The sequence below is a fragment of the Nothoprocta perdicaria genome, unplaced genomic scaffold, assembly GCF_003342845.1.
Source record: "Nothoprocta perdicaria isolate Ctin4 unplaced genomic scaffold, notPer1 scaffold_45, whole genome shotgun sequence".
NCBI lineage: Eukaryota > Metazoa > Chordata > Aves > Tinamiformes > Tinamidae > Nothoprocta > Nothoprocta perdicaria.
This window is the reverse complement of record NW_020455699.1, coordinates 304601-324714: the sequence shown is the minus strand read 5'-3', so window position 1 is coordinate 324714 and position 20114 is coordinate 304601. Positions and strand designations below refer to the sequence as shown.

Here is a 20114-nt window from a genome sequence, read left to right as displayed (position 1 = left end):
CAGGGCAATGACAAAACTCACATTTCAGCAAATGATGAGAAAACTAAGGAGAAAGGGCTGACTACAGAATGAGGATCACTTCCAGGACTGCTACCCTCTCATCCTGCACTTGCCCTTACAGTTTGCATGGGCAATGACAGCTTCTCTTCATCAAAACAGGCAACTCAACTAGCTGCTGGATGCTCTTTCTTTTCACAAAATCTTAGTAAGCCCATATGTGGACGTTATTTGATCCGCCTACTCAGAGAAGAAATGCCTTATCATGGATCTYGGACAAAAAGACTTTAGCAGTTTCCTCATCCCTTATGTTGACTCTGCCACAATTGAATTACAGATGCTTTAGCAGACTACAGTCTGGAAAAGACCTCAGGAGATCAGCTAAGTTTAACTGCTTGCCCTATGGCATTTCTAACAGTTGTTTCTGGCATCTCCTTCCTGACAGTTTCCTCTCTTGACATGTTCTTACAACTCTCCACTTACAGCTCTTCCACATCATCCTCCTGGCTATTGATTCCCAAGCTATCATTACTTTAGAAAAGTTGTCCTAACATGTAACCTCCATTTCCTTTGTGGTCATTCTTTATTAATTGCTGGTTGTTCTACACACAGTAGACAATGTGTAGAGCCMCAGAGAAGGACAATTTATTCCCATCTTCCTTAGTTGTTTAAGTACAGGAAAGCAGTTACTCTGCCTTCCTCAATCTTCTCTTTCTTGCTGTAAAAGAATCATTCCTTTTTCCAATGCTTCCTTAAAGCTCTGAGGGACTTCTAGCACATTTTGTGCTTCACTGTTTAACATATTTCTCAAAGTCTGAAGTCCATAACCACAGCTGAGAAAAAAGTGTAAAGACTGTCTCACCTTACTAGTTACACTTCCCATTTAATTGGCTAGGGTGTCTACATATATTAAGASTTTGTATATATAAATACACAAATATATAAATACAAATATGGCAGGGCCATAGCTTTTATGTTGTAAAAATACTTGTTTCACYTGGGCAATTTATATTCAAAATAGCTTTTCCTCTGTGTGATACATTTTGGTTAAAGTACATTCATAATTTTCACTTATTTCTCATGCAACAWTTTGCACTTACCTGTCTCTTTAGCTTTACACCTCAAAATATACTTTATAAACAAATGCAAATGTTTCTGCACTGCACATGCAGGGTCTATACTGAACACTCCCTTTTGTCAAATTTCTGTCAAGTAGGTTCTTTAAAAGGTTAGGAAATACATTTTGGGTAAGCAGAGCTGCATCCTAGCCTACACATAGACAAGAGCTGCTTCAGCACTAAATCCATTCACTAATCTACTAATTCATTCTTCGTCATTACATGATGTAATGACATTTTTAGTTTACTTTCACCTGTTCTGCATGGCTGTGCCCGGTATTGCTGTAATGGTAAGTGATGAAACATGCTATGAATCAGCTCTCAGTGAACACATTCTGAGCTGATAACCATTTTGTTGCATGTAAGTGGATCCCAGAGTACACTTGTACTGTTGTACTGTCAATCATATTTTATTATGTCATTGATTTTCTGTCAGCTGGATGTTACAAGAAGGTTTCTAGATGACAGCTTTGATAGAATTAATATTAAATCTAAACTGCTTGTCTAACTGGTCTCCTTCAATTTGCTCATATACCCGCTATACTAAGTATACTGTATTTTCTTCATTAGTAACCTAGTAAACCAGGTTCAGTCTCTAGCTTTTTTTTTTTTTTTTGTCTGAGAGCAAATAAAATAAAATAAAATAAAATAAAATAAAATAAAATACTTACTAAAATGCTGGTTTATTACTGACATGTTAATGCAGGGCAAAGCACAGCCCAGCATCTTGCTGATGAAATAAAGAGCCATACTCAAAATATCCAAAGTACATCAAATCAACCCTCTCAAATACCTGGAACAAACAAACAAATACGCCAACCAAGAAATGCAGTGGCCTTGGAAAATTATTTTCATTTTTCAGAAAAGATAATGGATGGAGATCATCTGAAAATGGTAATTCACTAGTAAACTCTCAAATACTCCATTGGCTTTGGAAAGGCTTTGATATAGAACCACCGGACATATATATAAAGATCCACGGGACAGAGGGCCACCGAGAAATTCTTGAATTTTGGGGAGCGTAAACTGTAATTCTTTGTAAAAGTTGTGTCCATGAAAATACTTTCTGGATACTACCTGAAATGGATAGTTTCTAGATCCTGAGCAAGAACACAACATTCACTAACAAATAGCCTTACTGCTTCCTTTTGATCAGAAATTTCCCAGTGGACTAGAAATGATCCTTTTGGACCAGGACTGCAATCAAAATGTTTTTGTGTTCCTATAATTTAATCAATTTGCATTTTCTGTATGTTTGTTGAAAAATCACTGCTCAGCTCTCTGCCTCTGGGAAATGCTTTGTTGACAGAAGTCTGACTTAGATTCATGGATCTGCCTCAAGGATTATAAAGTAAACAGCTGCAGTTATGGCACCTGGGCACAAAAATAGACAGCACACATTTCAGACAGCTAAAGATCACAGAAACAGCATTCCCCTTACAGAAATCACATCAGAGAGATATCATCTCTGTGTAGGATTTGGGGTTGGGGGTAGGCTTTGGGGTAGGAAGCAAACTACAAATTAGGAATGATAAAATCAGTTTATTACATCTGAGTGAGTTCAGCCTCCCTAGAGATGAAATTCTCTGGCTTTTCATTTCATGTTTATATCAAGTTGGCCTTTCTTTGCCTTTTTCCAGTCCTGAAACTGTTTTTACCCCAGTGTGCTCAGAGCGGTGGATAAGCATACAAAGGCTATGTGAAGCTCTTCTGTGAGCATCCAGCTCCTTCCAGCTGTGTTGTATTATCCAATTATCCATGCTGGGAGTTTGTCACAACATTGATCACCTAGTGGATATCTCCAACCACAAACCTTGAACATCATCTGGCATCCCAATCCTACCTCATTTAGTAATATCCCATTCTCATATTTTGATTTACCATGTGCTGTAAGAGAACAGCTATACTCTGCCGAAACTGCAAGAGAGCAGGTGACTTTTAAATTCCCAATCTCCAAGAGAGGCAGTGTCCTTCTTCCAGAACCTGGTGATACTTACACCTTAGTCTGCAGCAAATCCTTTTGCAGAAGCTCACTTTTATCCTGCAGCAGGCTTTACACATATCCAGGCAGWCAAGGTTATGGCTTTTATCTTTTGCCAACTCAGTGACCTCTATGATTCGAACCGTCCTTCAAGCCTTTGTCCACTGTCTCACATGAGACAAAAAAAATTCACATCAGTCATTTTAACGGTGCAGTTAATAATTTAGCAACAGCAGAGAGTTAAGACGTTTCAAACATATTGCATATACGAGTTTTCAAAATTGGCTATGTTTTTCACAACGCGTATGTAACCCCCACCTCTGCCACTCACAAGGTCATAAGTCAACAGTCTTCACTTTCTCAAAAGCAGAAACTGCCCATTTGTTTTGAGCCTGTTCACAAGACAGAGGATCTCTCTCTCTTCATGTTCTCTTTCAACACTCTGGCAACTGCAGCACATGTRTCTCCCTTTGCTTTGCATTCAGATTTCTCATGTGCACGCAGATGAAGAGAGGCCCAGTTAGAGGTACTGCCCTTCCTGGCTGACAGATATTCTTGGAGGTTTCGTTGTTTCTTTAAACAACACAGCTCAGGTCAGCTAGAGTGCTAAGTTTATTACTTCTATCTCAAAAAACCACAGTATTGCCAAGTGCATAGATAAGAACCGTGGCTGCGGACAAAAACTCAGAATTTTATTTCTGTAAGAGCTTGCTTTTGTTTCCTTTTTTTCTTTTTCTTTTCCCAGACCCCTCAATTGCCTCCATTTTATCCAGCAGTATGTGGTGCTTATCTAGAGCCTGCAGGCAGGGTGCTGAGGGCATTGGTTTATGGCAGCTGCAAGGATAAACTTGACAACATTCTGCAGAGTGACCCAAAGAAAGCCAATCTTCTCATTTAGTTACCAGTATCCAAATGCTCAGTAAATCTTCCAAGTTAGCTACCTAGACTTCTCCAGTAGTCAGTGGGATTAGACCAGAATTTCTATAAATAAGGTATCTAAAAGAGGGAGGATGAATTGCATTCAAGAAATACCTCCTTCTCCCCAATGACTAGAGAAGAAACCAAATCATTAWGATTTACACAGTAAAAGTTAGGCAAGAGAACATTGAAAATGACACCATTGTATTTCATCAAAATCCTTCAGGGCTCTACATTATTTACAGCTASTTCTGTAACTGCGGGAATTCAATCTGTATAATTTCAGAATTGTGGAACATTTTATTTGGGATGAAAAAGTTCTTTGGCAAACCTCCTTTGATTTCCCTCTTTTTTATTAGAACATTGACTGAAATAAATTTTTGCGTCTTAGCATCTTTCTCACAAACCACGGCAGTCTTCAAATGGAAACAGATCAGCATTATCAAAATAAATCAATATTCGGTACAAATAAATATGTCACATAAGAATTGCCTAGTAGCCTGTTTTGGGATCTTGTGCTGTATGATAGATCTAACAAACATTGACATTTACAAGAAAAATAGTTAATTCTGTATGAGATCAGAGGTTCACTTTTTTTTCCAAAAGGTTCCAAGTGCATTCAATGAAAGGACCATGACAACTTCGAGCGAATCCAAGTGGGTCTTAATAGACCACAAAGCAATTTGAAAAGTGCTGAATACATTACCTAGGCTCAGCAAATAATAAAAAGTAGTAATTTAAAACTGCATTTATGCAGTTTAATTCTTCACATTTTAAAGCTGTAAAAGGAYCATTAAGCATTAAAGCAATTTTTGAAAAATCACCTGATTTTCTGTACTGAAATCTTGGTGCTGGACATTGCCTCATTATCACCCAAAAGAACACCAAAAAGACCAATAAACCATCTGAAGCTGAAAGGTAGAATGACTGAAATATGAGAAATATCTGCACACAAAATTTCCTATTAACACGGTCTTTATTTCCTTTATACAAAAAATAGAAACAACAAGAAACAAAACTTGAAAAAAGAAATCAATGCTTTTGCTATGGACTCATTGAGGAGCTGAGCAGGCAGAGTCCTAGCTGATACTTTTACAGTATATGTCACTGGGGAAGGGATATAAAGAAATATGACACTATATCCATGCAATAGATGAAGTAAAAAATGTGTTCCATGGCCAACAAACATTTTGGAGGGTTGCCTGTGTCGTAACAATTTTCAAACCATTACTCTTGTTCACACATGCCTTTACACAGTACAGCTTACAAACAAGTTACATATACACATATATCATAAAAAAAAGGTTTTGTATATGGTCTAACTGCTACAAATTAAGGCATTCTAACAGTTTGTTGTTTTGCTGGTGAGGGATATGTCTCCTATTAGTGTTTAAAGGATATATCTCAGGCATTTCAAATAAAGTGAGAGACATCATGAGATGTGGTTTAGAGGAAGAATTCCTGCAGCTCTGGTTCTTCAGTACTTTTGTGACTGTAAGATTTCTGGTTTTTCTTATTGATATCATCATGCCTGGAGAGAAAAAGAAGAAAATTACTCATGTTAACACTAACAATATAGATGGATTTGTATTGTCTTTGTTTACTATGTTTTATTCAGTTTTCCAATTTTGAACTTTGAATTAATCGTTCTCTCTGGGCTTACTTCTCTAGGCATGTACTACATACAATATTTCTCAATATCGCAGATTCTTACTAACTTTCTTTTAGCTACTATTCTGCATTGAAAACTGGAAATGGGAAAAGAAACCAAGAACTTTGTGAGTGAAATCATGAATTAGGGCATTGTCAAAATGTTTTTGTAATGAACAAAGTGTACAAAAACTAGATTTTTTTTTTGTGAAAAGTATCATAATGGTGAAGATCCATTACAATTGATTTGTAGGTGTAAGTGATGTAAATGAGTGATTTGTAGGCCTTACTTTATGTATCTGCTTAAGCAGAAGGTGGTAACTGAAGCAGTGGGAAAAAAAACAAGCAGTCATTCTCCTTAAATTTTTTCAACCATGCCCATATCTCTTTTAATGTAATATAAGCAAAATCCTAATTCAAATCATTAAAATTTAATTACATATTTATATTTAATTACATAAGGCTCCTTTCTCTGTAATTTATCCTCATTTTAACATCATGTTCATTTAAAAAAAATCTACTCTGTAACACAAAGATCAGCTTCCCAATAAGAACAGGAAAAAAAACATCTAATTTCCTTAGTTCCTTTCATAATGCGTAATTTGAATGCCCAACCTGTTCCTCATTCATGCCTTGAGGATTATCTCCTTGAGGTAGGGGATTTTGAATAAAACATCTAGGCCACAGCAACTTTCAAAAGGTTTAAATGTCTTATTTTTAGTTATTACTACCTAACAACAAAATTCCTACTATATAATCATGACTAACTGGTGGTTGTTACAAAGGACAGATCATGCAGGGAAGTTAAAAACCCACAGCAAAGGGCAAGGGAAATGTCTATAAAAAGCTTGCCTGAAGCTCATGTATTTGTGAGCCTGATTCTTGTAAAGCAGATTGCTTTAATTTATTCCAGCCTACATGCACCACAAAGAGCTCAAGACCCGCCAAAGACTGACACTTAGTATGCTTAAACAGACTTGTGGCTCCCACAGGGTTTATCAGGAGATGGCCTCCTCAGCGATCGTACTCGCACATCCGAATATGTGGGGATGAGGTGCCATTTTATTTTTAAGTCTTTTCCACTCATCTCGATTACAGCGGCCTGCACACCAAAAGTAAGTGCAAAAGACAAAGAATMGAGTGGGATGAAGTAGAACTGGTAGACACGAATTTGAGGAAGAAAAACAGTAACACTGAAGCTTTTGACACGTTTTTTTATCACTTACCATGAATTGCTGTTATTAACAGTACATATAAGTGTTAACTGTGGAGCTCTGTTAAAAGATGTCTCGCAAGACTGCGACAACTTCATTAACTATCCTGTTATCTTATTTTGCAGCACTGAAAGATGTTATGGGTGAGTCCCCACAGCTGCACTGTGTAAGCAGCAGAAGCTTGCACACATCCCACTCCACACATCCCACTTTGCAGCTCCACCACCATCTGCAAGTGCTTTTTCTCTAGCTACTGCAGGTATCTCTAGATGACAACGCAGATCAGACATGCCTTTTACAACTGTCTCCTCTGCCTGCTGACCGGAGGGAAATACACTAGTAATACTGTTAATAATTAACTAATTTTCTAGTATCTTCTGGTGCCTGCACCACCAGATGAATACTCACCACCCCCTTACACAACTGGCACTCTATGTAATCGTAGAAGTTCACAACAGAACTACCATTGAATGCCTGGAACAAGGTCTACATTATACTGGGATGTATTTACTATGCATTTTATACTATGAATTATTAAAATGTAATTATTATAAAGATCATATCTTTATTTTAATAATTTCTTTATATCTGAATATGTATATTCATACATATATAATAACATCTTWATATCTGAAGATAACATCTTTAATATTATGGGAAAGATAATAAAGATATAATGATAAACATCTTATTTTCTAGAACATAGATTTGGACCAACGCTGTAATTTATTCAGCRCTATATCAGGCAGTGTAAAATCTGCTACATTAGACCTATATATAATTTTAGAAGTGTCCAGACTATTACCTGACAGAACTCTGATGGTAAATTTTGCTGATATACCCTGAAGTATTAAATGAAGGCATCTTCAGATGTTGAGAGCTGCAGCTAATACAAAGCTTTGTACTGACAAGGTGAGTTAGTGCTCACTTTATTGTTCTGCATAGCTTAAATGATTTTAAGTGTGGGAAGGAAAAGGTCACTGTCCTTTCACTTACATGTAGGATGGAAATAACTACAGACATTTGCTTGGAATAGTAATCCAGAAGAAACTGGCAAATCCTTCCAAAAAGGGAAAAATATCTCAATCCATCCTCTACAATGCTCTCTTAGGCTCTTACAAGAAATAGGGTCTACCTAATCTTACACTAGAAAATTTAATATAATTTTTCATTGTTAAGCTATGAACAATCTGAACAAGCCAAGTACAAGACCTTAARTTAAGTGAATATTTTGAATGAAAACATAAAGCAAAAGCAAAAGAAGTTGAATAAAAAGCAGMTGTAATCTGGTAGACCAGAAGGCCACTTCATTCCAGACAGATTTCCTATAATGGAATTTCCTATAATGTCCAGTAATACAGCCTGCCAGTATAATCATCTACAAAGGTTTAAAACTACAAGACTGCACCATTTTGCAAAAAGGTTCATTCATAGAAAAATTTAGACTGTGTCCAGGGACACGTAGTGCACGATGGCAACGTTCTTCTAACAGTAAGCTGCACAGCCTACACGGCAACATSAAGTGGAGAAAGGGTAGCCACCCACTTTGCTCATCTAAAAAACATGAAATGGACTAAAAAATGTCACAAACACTGTGCTGGGAGTTCTGAGCTCTTTAAGGCTGGCATTCTGACTTTCGAGATGCAGAGGATGTTTTCCATTTTTATGTCAATTTTGGAAATTTCGCACCACATTTGCCCACTTTTGTCTAGTAAATGGGTGTGAGGAGAACCTCCTCAAGCTGCTCTTTCACTGCATGCAGCACCAGAAAGTGTTGCTCAAACCTTCTCCCTCTCCTTGAAACAAGAAAGAATGGCTCAGGCACACACTTGCTCTTGAGATGCTTTCTCTGTCCCCACCTACATCAGWCCTTCCACTTTGGGAATGGCTGGAAACTTTCCTTAAATTCATTCTTTGCTTTTCTGCACTGCCAAGGGAGCACTGCAAGGGGGAGCAGGCTGGGGCCATGGTGGCTCATATGTCTGCCAGGATGGGTAGAACCACGGGCTCAACTCTGAGCCTTGCTCTCCCAGCAGGCGACTCCAAAAGTTGCAGCCAGACTCCCAATATCTCTTACGTGAAAATAAAAGGAAATRCCATTTTGCTGGGGACTTCTCACACAGGACTATTTATGTGTGGCAAGACCCCATGACAAGAACAGGCTACATCTGTGTGATGGTTCTCACATATGTATAAGCTTATCTTGGATGTCCCCACTGTGCRGATGGAGAGCTGGGCATTTGACAGGAGGCCACTCACATATGTACATGGAACTGCGACAGGACAGGCAGCTTCTACACCAGAATTCTTCTGTATTTTCAGGAGAGAATGAATATTCTGAAATGAACTTTACAGTTGTATTTCTGACCTCACATATGCTATGTCAATGATTTTGGAAAAAGACTCCCTTTTGAATTATGAAAATTGTGCTTTTGAATAWAGGAAGTTTCTGGCATTAGAAAACAACTGAGTAAGGAAATCTCTTAGATATTTAGAGAAGAAAAACTTAGAAATAACTTAAGCACCTAAACTACAGAATGATTAATTTATAACTTTCCACAGAAGTGCCTGCGAATGTATACCTTTGGTAYGAACAATAATCGTTTCCAAGCTTCATGAAAGGATTTACATCTCAGTTTAAAAGAAAAAAACCCTATCATTATATAAATTCTGGAACTGTTATAGGAGCACAAGAGTGACAAGAAATATTATAAAGCATTTGCTTATAAAACAAACATACACTTATCAAGCAAAATTTTTTTCCAGTGCTTCCTTAATCTTGAAAGACTAGCCTCTATCTGCCTGATATTCCTCATGGCATACTCCTAAAAGTTATCAATATTTTAAAAAATTGATTTAACTTCAAAAGTATGAAGGAAAATGTGCAAAAATAAGAGAGCACTGTACTTCAGCATTATGCTTCAAGTTCTTTTCTGTACTCTATAGCTAGAGAACTGTGGTGTTTTTACTTTTTTCATGGGAGGAAATTTAATTTTCACTCTCATCTGGTATTTGACTTCCATTCAACAGAGGCTGAATACTCAGCCAAAGTGAGCTAAATTCCCTAGTGGATTTATARCTACTTTTTATACACACTTACAACTGAAATCTTCTGGCCACTTCATTGGTGAAAGCAGCAAAAATCCAACATAAATTTCTATTTTCCTAGGAATTTATGTATTTATCTATTCACTGATTTCCCTTCTTGTGCATCAATCAATCAATCCTACTATGTCGGTTATGAGTAATTTTAGCAAGCATGCAATTAGAGAAAACAAGTGACAAAAAAGCTGAACTTCCCCATGCATAAGCACATACCAAGCATAGTTACACAGATGTTCTTCATTCAGCGTGCTAGTGAAAAGACTGGTGTAGCTGAAGTAAGGATCCTAAGGAAGTACAACATACAAAACAGTTGAAAACATGCAATGAGCTTATCACATGCATAATGTGGAAACCTATCATGAATAAGATAACATGAATAGCAGAACATGAATGATACGGATCAAGACATGCAGTCAAATATCCACAGCAACTTTTTAACACTTTTGTTTGTTTAAGTTATAAAACAAGGCTAGATCTGTTACCTCTTCAAGGCATGTGCTGGGATTCTTTGAGCTGGTATGAAAGTTTATTTTTCCTATAGCTTGATGTTTGACCACAGAACATGCAAATGTGGCCCTTTCACAGGTAGCAGGCATTTTACAGTGTCTCAATACTGTTGAAATGCCCTCATCAAATTCTTCAAACTTCTTAGGTGAATATGAAAGCCACTCATGAAATTATTTCCTCTCAGAACATCTCTGAAGACAGATTGTCTTTTTTTTTTTTCTATCACTAAAAGAATACAATTTTCCCTTTCAAATTTATCATTATCAAAACACTTCTTTGTTAAGCTGGCAGTTCATCTATACAATTAGTTATTAAAGGCTCAGCTCAGCAGCCTACATTATGTTTTTTTGGTAAAATTTATTAAGTGCACTTCCAATATAACCTAGACTATTAGGTCTGCTTTGAAGTATTACTTTTATCTAGCATTGTAGTATGACACTTTCTATCCACAGTATCCACTAATATGGAGCATTTTCACTATTTTCTATTTTCTCTTTCTACTTTTTATTTTCTATGCTATTTTGCCTTCTCTATGCCTAAGATTATCCTGTGTTTTTCTCCTAATAACTTGCCATACTTTTTACAGTATATAATTTACTATTTCCCCTCCTCCTTCTCTTGACCTGCTTTTTATTTGTTTTTTATCTTCATCTTGAAATGACTTTATGTCTTTCTGTCCACCTCTTCCCTCCCACCATCACTTTCACAGAGGATTAAATGATGTAGCACTCCCTCTCACTCTGTTTTTATCTCCAGATATCCATGCTTCTCCTCTTTGCTCTACAGAAACACACTGTGCTCACTGTACTTCCCATCTCCATTTTCATTCAGATCTCTTGCAAGAGGTATTTGTTCAGAGTAATTTTTCTCCCTGCTTTGGACAAGAGAGTAAGTCTTCTGACTGGAGTAAACCCCCTTTCTACTGCCTGTGGTAAGGCGATGACCTGAATTCAATTGTGTTCAAGCCAGYCAAGAGGAGGTACTGTGAGGAGACAGGGGGCAAAAGACATTACAAGACATTAGGCACTCATAGCTTAGGCACCTAGGGCATGGCCGTACAACCAGTTTTGCTATATTTCCTATTTTTATGTGGTATCTGTTTTCATCCTGTTGCCCATATTGTTTGAGGCAATATAGGACTGGGCTTGTCATTACAAATCCCATGGATTCAAGCTTGACATTCTCACAAGACCAAATATCCATTCCTGATRAATCACATCTTTGTGGAGAGCTTTTGATGGAGAGTAAATGCCCTGTGYGCACAGACTGCGCATACAAGCAACACCTGACATTCCTTGAAAAAGCCTTCCAAAATTAAGACAGTGGATTAGTCAATCCACTTTGACTACTGGTCAAATACAGTAGGTTATTTGTGTGAGTTCTTTTGCTATAGCAAGGTAGTCTTTCTCAAAACTACTCATTACTATGAAAGAAGAGTAGAAAAGGCCCTTCCTCCTTTCAGTGCACTTACTGTCTTGTTTCTTCCTTTTGTGGGAGTTGCTGAATTTCCTTTGCCATCATTTGTCTTCTTTCCTAATGAGGTAAAAGGGAGCGTTGAGGTTTTGATCAGGTTTGCTGTTTGACAGTTGTTGTTGTTATTCTGGTTGCCACTCAGTGTCTCCATTATGGATCTAAAGGTTCCAAAGGGCCTTTTCAACAGGTCCCCAGCCGGCTCACCACTGCTGGGTGGAGTTCGCGAAAGTGCTTTGCCCCGCTCTTTATCCTTTTCCTCATTCAGTTCTGTCTCTGYTAGTTCCACCTGCACCACAGGCTCCTCAAAGGTTACTCTGAGTTTCAAATTTTGTGAAGTTCTGCGCTTTGAAGATGGAGACTTGAGAGCACTCTTGGGGCTTGTGGCAACCTTTTGAGCAGCAGCGCTGTCAGAGCTGGATGGACAGCTGTCTCCAGAAAACTGGCTCTGTGATACAGCACCAGACTGATACTGGGATTCATTGTCTGGATCGCTGCTCTCTGAAGTAGGCGAAGGACTGTGGCCATCCACAGACTTAGAAGCTCTCATACCGAAAGGGAAGCGGCGCCCTGCTGCTGCAGTGTGTTTCTTTATCATCAGATGCAGACTTTCTGTGCTCTCAACATTTTCCACTATGGGTTGAGGCCTTGGTTTGTCAGTTCTTTTCACAGGTGTGTTCTTATGGTCCTCAGAATTAGTTGAGTCTGTGTCAGACTCACTGAGAGATCTCTGCATAAGTTGCCTAAGTCTGGCTAACTTCAGCTCCCTTTTTTCTGGTAGAATCTTCTTCACATTCTTGGAGGAAGCATGAACATCCTGAAATTCCAAAGAAAGCTTTTCCTGCATACAGACATTTTCAGAGATTTCCTTTCCCAACAACTGGCGCAGGATTTTATCTGAGTCCTCATCTTTTATCTTGGCCCGAGTGCGGCTAGAAGTTCCCAAGCTGCCAAGAATCTGAATCCCATCTTGGGTGCTCAATTTGCTTTTTGGTAGACACAATTCATCTGCTTCAGAGGGTTTCCACTGGGGTTTGCCAGAAACAGGAGAAGATGGCGAGCTTAAAGAAAAAAAGAGAGAAGATTTCAGTACCAAGGCCAAATCAACGAATATACAAAATACGAAACTGCCATTCCCAGCATTYGAATCTGTCTCAGCTTATCATTACTTATCCTTTTCATTGTTACTCACATGGAATTCATTACTCTGATGCTGGAGTGAAGATTACACAGAGAAGGAGGTAAACTGTTTCCATTCCTAATTAGGTTCCTTTCATTTCAATATCAAAGATGACTTTCAGGGGATAGTTTTAGAAAATCTACTGTTTCTTATTTCTGTGGGCCTGACATGATTTACAAGGTAAATAAGTAAACAAATAAAACACACAAAACTAAAATGAGATGCTCTACTCTAGAAATCACATCATAAAATAAAAGTAGTCTATTCTAAATACAGCAAAAATACTGTCTCTCCGCATTGCAGTGATCTCATAAATCTTAAACTTCATCTGGTATTAATAACAGCCATAGAAGACTACATARAAAGACAGCCCATTCACACTTAGAACCTTTTCAGCTATGAAATACTAAAAGCATGAAAAAGGTGACATGAATTTATTTCAGTACTTAGAACAGTAAATTAAATTTAGGACTCCAGATGGTAAAAAGTGAGGAAACAGTAGTCTCAAGTTTGATTTGTAAAGAATGTAAGTTACAGAGACTATTTCTTTCCACATGACATAATGGAGAGCTCATGATATTCCACATTATTATTATAAACCACTGAGCAAGGGTGAAGTGACAAAATTAAGGTTGGTGTGAGCCACTAAATCCATGAATCACTTTTCCTCCCAATTCCAAGAAAATTCTGTTCTGATGAGTCCATACAGTTTACAAAACACTGTGTACAACCATGTATAAAATTCACATATATTACCAGCCACTTCATCCTCAATCCACTATGAACTATTTTTATGTTGGAAAGTATGCAAACTGACATAATATCACTAAAGAATATACATGTATCTAGAAGAGACATTTCTATTAAAAGGATTTCATTCTATTATATCTGCTACCGCCTCTTTAGAAGATGATCATATCCACATGTGAGCTCTAGCTGCAAAGAAAGGCAGCAATTAATTATGAAATCAAAGCTAAAATAATGCAGCACCATTTTTAGACTAACCCAGTTAATTAAAAAGGTGTTGAAAMCTATCCTTCTACAAAAATAACGAATGATGAGAGGTGTCCTCTCACCTGATCTTATTCAATACTGAAAGTGAAACAGTTCTGGTGCTCCCCACTACTCAGAACTGAAATCACTTGGAAATTGCAGCCAGCAAAAATCGCAGAAACCAAATGTACTGGAAGACAGTATTTGGTCCCATTGTCTCTGCTGAACTAGCAGACAGCGAAGACAAGGAACATGAGTCCATTTAAAAAGGATGGAACAATTCTTCCCAGGGTGGATTTCTATGTTAGCAATAGCTTGGATTTGCTAGTTTTCAGTCTTCTCCTAGCCCATACTCCTTTATGCGAATACATCTCCAAACACAATGCCTTTGTCATTTAGTTCCATAATGACTTGCATTTGCATGAAGCACTGACAAACTTAATTCAGAAACAAGGAGCTAARAAGAAAAACAAGTGTTTTTCTTAAATGTATGAGATTCATTAAAAATGGAAAAGAAAGCAGTCACTGTACCTACATCTTCACACTTGATGGTCCAAGGCTCAGACCATCAATGCCAACAGCAGTTTTTGTAGTGGCTTTGTACTTTAACTTATATTTAGTTTCCTAGAACTCTGAAATAAGGAAAAATGTATTTTCTATATAGAAATATATAGAAATAGTATATATTTCTAGATAGAAATACTGAMTTAGAAAATAACAATGAACTGAATCCTTCTTACACTTCAGTCACTTTTTCCCTTTTAGTATGTGCTTGAGATTGCTATGCATATGAAGTTGTGTGCTTACTTGACTTACACACATTACACTGGAAATTTATGCAGAATTGGGAGATTTCAGGCTCCAGTCCTGTGCCTTTATTTGAAAGGTCCCTCTTTTYTTCTTTCAGTCTTTTTTGTTTATTTCTGGGACTGAGACTGACAGAATATAAATGAAACATAAAATTTCTGGAGCTTTGACTTTTTACATAAGCTACTACAGGCAAAATTTCATGAGCATAAAGAGTCTTATTAATCTGAAAGCAGGTTTTGCTGGCAACTGGCTTTATAAATTACAGCTGCCAGGAACGTATGGTGGACCACCACAAGGTCAAACTTTACAACTTTCCTAGGGGTTTCTACAATTCTCTGCTATTCATCCAATACAAAATATATTCTGTTCCACCGTAAATCTGAGTTTTACTTTTCTGCAGAACAGAGACTATTAATTTCATACTCAAAATATCCAGTATTCACATAACTTCATGATGTAAAATTCTTGCAGCTCAGCTCTAAGCCCACAAGGTAGAAGAAACACATTTACTTTGACAGAAGCCATTTAATATTTAGGCAGGTCATAGCTTCTCTGCATAGCAGTTAGAGCACGAAACTTCTCAAATATAAGATACAGTAACATTTCAGTCATTTTACCTTGGAGTCATGGGCAGTGACTTGCCCTCTGGCCGCTGGGTTTCTAAAAGCTGCTGTAGTTGATTCTGTAACGTCACACGTTCCATTGTCTGCCTGCAAGAATATATAAAACTGTTTAACCTGTCAGCCTTAAAATTGTCAGCCTTAGTATAGCAAAGCACAACGATGTCACATGCTTAATTTTATACTCAGAAGTTCCATTCACCTATAATTTAAGTAGGAAACAAAGACATAGATTTTAAATATGAACATAAACAAAGGAGTTAGTTCTCCTGTAAGCTGTCTCTGAATCCCTGTGCATACTGGGCAATTACTGTACAGTATCATGAAAGAGATGCTTACTTACCAGGAATTATTTATTATATTATATACAAAGATGTGTGGGATCATAACTAGCAGTTTAAAGTCACATAATGATTCATTAAAAATAATATTCCAGAAATAAGTAATGTTAGAGCAAACTTCTCAAAACTGCTGTTCTCAAAACTGCTTTCTCCTCACTGCTAAGAAACTCTGAGAGGAGCTTTTGCCCACTGCATAGAGCTGGTCCAGCCTGCTTCTTCCTGCAGGACAGAGCTAAATATGTCCCTCTGTATTCCAGAAGAGCAGGAATAGCTTTAACTGCYTCCTGCACAAACTTCCCCAAGGTCCTACAAGTGCTCCACACCCACATAACCTCTGGTAAAATTGTGCTTCACAACAATTTYAGACAGCAACATTAAAAAAAAGAATAGAAGGTATTAACTGACACCAGAAAATAAACTCATCGAGGTTTTATCTACCTAGGAGAATGCTACCTTATCAAGGGTAACACACCTATAAACAAAGGTTTATTTGAAAAAAAAGTTCTCTCAGTTTAACAAAATTACCTTCTGCAAATCTTCAAGTACTTCTAATAAAATAAATGAATAAATCAATTTGCCTTTCTCCACCCCATCCAATATCGACCTTTCACTCTAACATGTAAACATCACTTTAAATTATGGAGTACAACAAGTAACATTTATTCATTTAGTGACATATTTTAAGTTCAAGCACCACTACAAACTGTATAAGTACTGGGAAAGAGAAATTTCCAGCTTCTTACTACTGTATATATCCTATCTTTTATCTGGAAGACAAATAGCACATTTGGTTTTAGTCTGTCTTCCATTCATGGATAAAGATATGTTATTTTGAGTGAGGCTCTAATTTTAAAAAATGATCATGTGAAAAAGACTTTTTACCTGTTTCTTTCAGTATCTGCTTCAGTTGCTGTACAGCTAACATGTTTTTAGTACTTTTAATCTTATTAGATCTCAAGAACTAATACAGTTCTTTGACAGTAAACTGGATTCTTTCCTAGTTCACATACCGTCAGCAGAACAGTTAACTACGTTCCAAATGCAGAGTCTTTATAGCTGGCAACGTCAACGCCAGAAAGAAGCCAGATGACTTTTTGGACTGTGCGTTGTACTCTCAGGGCTGACAAAAAATAAACATCTCTACTTGTAAAATATCAGAGTGGATCTGAAAAGTACTAAGGAAATAAAAGCTATGAGGTTGACATACTGCCTTGCCATCACATTTTTGAACAAAGTCCTGCTTTACATAGACCTTTTCTTCCTTTAATTTTCCTGCTTCCTTCCTCTCGCCTACACATTTCCTTTTACTATTTTAAAATCACTCCTACCATCTGTCAGCACTGGCTTATATTGCAGCTCCCCAGATACCCTCCTTTGAGAGCCAGGAAAATTTTAATTTGGGATTAGACTGTGATACTCTTTATCTGTTTTTTTTTTTTTACAATTTTCTCAATATCTATTTCTGAATATCTAGATAATTTTGAAGTCTAGTAAGAATTCAGTAAGAATTAATGGGAAAGAAATTTTTCCAGAGAGGTACATGATGGCTTCTTGTAACTTTAAATGTCTGACACTTCTTCTAATGAGCAACCACATTCTAGGTAAACATTTTAATATACTAAAATAATCAGTTCCCTTAATTTTGTCATTTGGTCTATACTGTACATGTTTTCCAGTATAGAAAGCCCCCTCACATCCTTCTAGCTATGTAAGCCAAATACACMTATAAATACACATACAGACACATTTTATACATTTTATAATATACAATGTATTTATATATAAAATAYATGAAATATATGCTATCTATATCTGCAATATGTATATGTAGTGTGTATACATTATATGTTATATATGTATTATATTACACACATGTCCTAAGCATGTATATACACACTGTACATTTTATATATATATAAATAAAAATACACGTATGTACRGAAATTAACATTGAAAACTGACAGATCACAACTTCTTGGATTTCTTAGCAATAGAGYTAAGTATTTAAAGTAGACACATTCAGGAGACAAGAAGATCACTTTAGCTTTAAGGGTCAATTTACTGTATAATATTTAATGTCAAAATTCTGAAGGTCTTATGTAGTTTAGATAACAGTCCCAAGCACTATATAAGGACATTGGTGTATTTCTTTATATAACTGTAGACTCAAGCTTGCTCCCAAAGAAGTCAGGGAGCTCAGCCACTGAACATGAACCATGCTGAGGCACTGGGCGCTAATGAAATGTCCTCCATGCTATTCTGACTGATTTCGTTTGTCAAGGACATTGACAAACAGTGAACACTCTACAGGACCAGAAAAGAGGGAAAAAAAAGTTCATCTAAGTAAACAGGAGATAAATTTTGTAAAATTTATACTGAGTTTAGTAGTATATTTTTATATAGCTCTCACTCTTGCCCATGCAAGCAAACAACACGCTTGTATCATATTTTAAATACATAAGCATTTTTATTTATTCAGCTATTTTTATAGCTATTCTATGAAGTTTGAGGAGAAGCATGGATTTTGTCTACAGAATATAGGAAAGTGGTTGCGACAGAGAATATTCAGTCATTTTCTGATCCTCGTCTTTTGCCTCAAGATTTGTTTTGACCATTGCCTTGCTAGAGATTTCAGCATGACTGATTATCATAAAGATCACTCAGTGGCTGGTTCATTGATTGGTTTGCACAATCAGCTGTAATCCTTTGGGAATGTGGGGAGGATGGTTTGCAATCAACTGGCCTTTGTAAAAGAACTGCAGAGAAGCATTATTTTATGTCACTGGTTCTGACTGTATGTTCAGGCCAGGAAAGTCTAAACAATAAATCACTTTTAATATTATCAGTGATAAAAAGTATTTGTGCGAATAGTGGTTTTCAGTTCTTGTCTGCTTTCTTGATAATAAATAAGCAAYTGATGAGATCAGTGAGGGAATAACTAAAATTGTAAGACCTACAGAGAACACAAGAAGCAAAATGGAAGCCAACAGTCTACTCAGGCTCTGGGAGAAACCTGTGTCTTGAGATATCCTCGTTAGCTGGAAAATCCTACTGAATTGACCATACTTGGCAAGAGAGGCAAATCAAAACTTCTATACTAAAGCAAGTAAACAGCTTTTGTGGACTATTTTTCTGCTTACCTATGGAGAAAATATCCTGGTTCACCTCCTCTTCTGAGGTAAGATCTCAGTTCATTCTCTTGTGGAGATTCAATGGAACTTTTCTAGCTATTGTGTTCTTCCCTCTCTCAAATAACAAACCTTTTCCTTCTTAGGGAAAGGAATTAGGAAAGTAGTACTTAGGTTCAACTCAGAAGGTTTTTCATGTCTTTTTATGTCATTGATGTGAGTTGCTTTGCATGAGGAGTTGCAAGATGTTAATAGTTTATCAAGTGTGATCTTACTGTTTTGCTTTTGTGGCTTTTTTTTTCAGTGTGCCAGTATCAAAATAGCTCTTTCTTCTTAGCTTTAGGACCTTTGAAAGTAGGTGTTGCTAGATCCAAATGCAAGGCAGTCTGTTCTAAAGAAAATTTTCATGTGGACTTTCCTTAGGGAAAGAGTTCTCAAGTGTGATGCTCTTCTGATGCTCTGGTGAACGGGGTGGGTATCCTGGTTACGGAAAACAGCGAGAAAGTAGAGCTGCTGAACACTAACTTTGCTTTGGTGTTTGTCAGGGGCAGCCCTCTAGAATCCCAGGCCCTARGRACACAAGAAGAGAGCTGGAGAGAGGAAGACTTGCTCTGGGTAGAGGAAGAGTGGGTCAGAGAGCACCTAAGGAAACTCGACACCCACAAATCCTGATGGGCCCTGACGGGATGCACCCCAGAGTGTTGCGGGAACTGGCGGATGTCATAGCYGAGCCGCTYGCCATCATCTTCGGGAGGTCCTGGAGAATGGGGGAGGTGCTGGAGGGCTGGAAGAAAGCCAACGTCACTCCAGTCTTCAAAAARGGCAAGAAGGAGGACCCGAGTAACTACAGGCCGGTGAGCCTCACCTCCATCCCCGGGAAAGTGCTGGAGCAGCTCATCCTGGCTGCTSTCTCCAGACACRTGGAGGAGAAGAAGGTGCTCAGGAGTAGCCAGCATGGATTCACCAAGGGGAAATCCTGCTTGACTAACCTGATCGCCTTCTATGAAGGAGTGACTAGCTGGATAGATGAGGGCAGAGTGGTAGATGTGGTCTATCTGGATTTGAGGAAGGCTTTTGACACC

At 37.5% G+C, this 20114-nt stretch overlaps 1 protein-coding gene across 1 annotated transcript in view; it reads right to left on the bottom strand.

The window, feature by feature from the left end:
• Positions 1-5031: 5031 nt before the first annotated feature.
• Positions 5032-20114, bottom strand: part of SNCAIP (synuclein alpha interacting protein) — a 49988-nt gene continuing 34905 nt past the window's right edge. The window contains exons 8-11 of the mRNA XM_026046611.1: positions 15561-15653; positions 11962-13021; positions 10197-10267; positions 5032-5545 (exon numbers count right to left, since the gene is read on the bottom strand). Coding sequence (XP_025902396.1) covers positions 5461-5545; positions 10197-10267; positions 11962-13021; positions 15561-15653 — 1309 coding nt within the window. The 3' untranslated portion in view covers positions 5032-5460. The remainder of the gene's footprint in view (positions 5546-10196; positions 10268-11961; positions 13022-15560; positions 15654-20114) is intronic.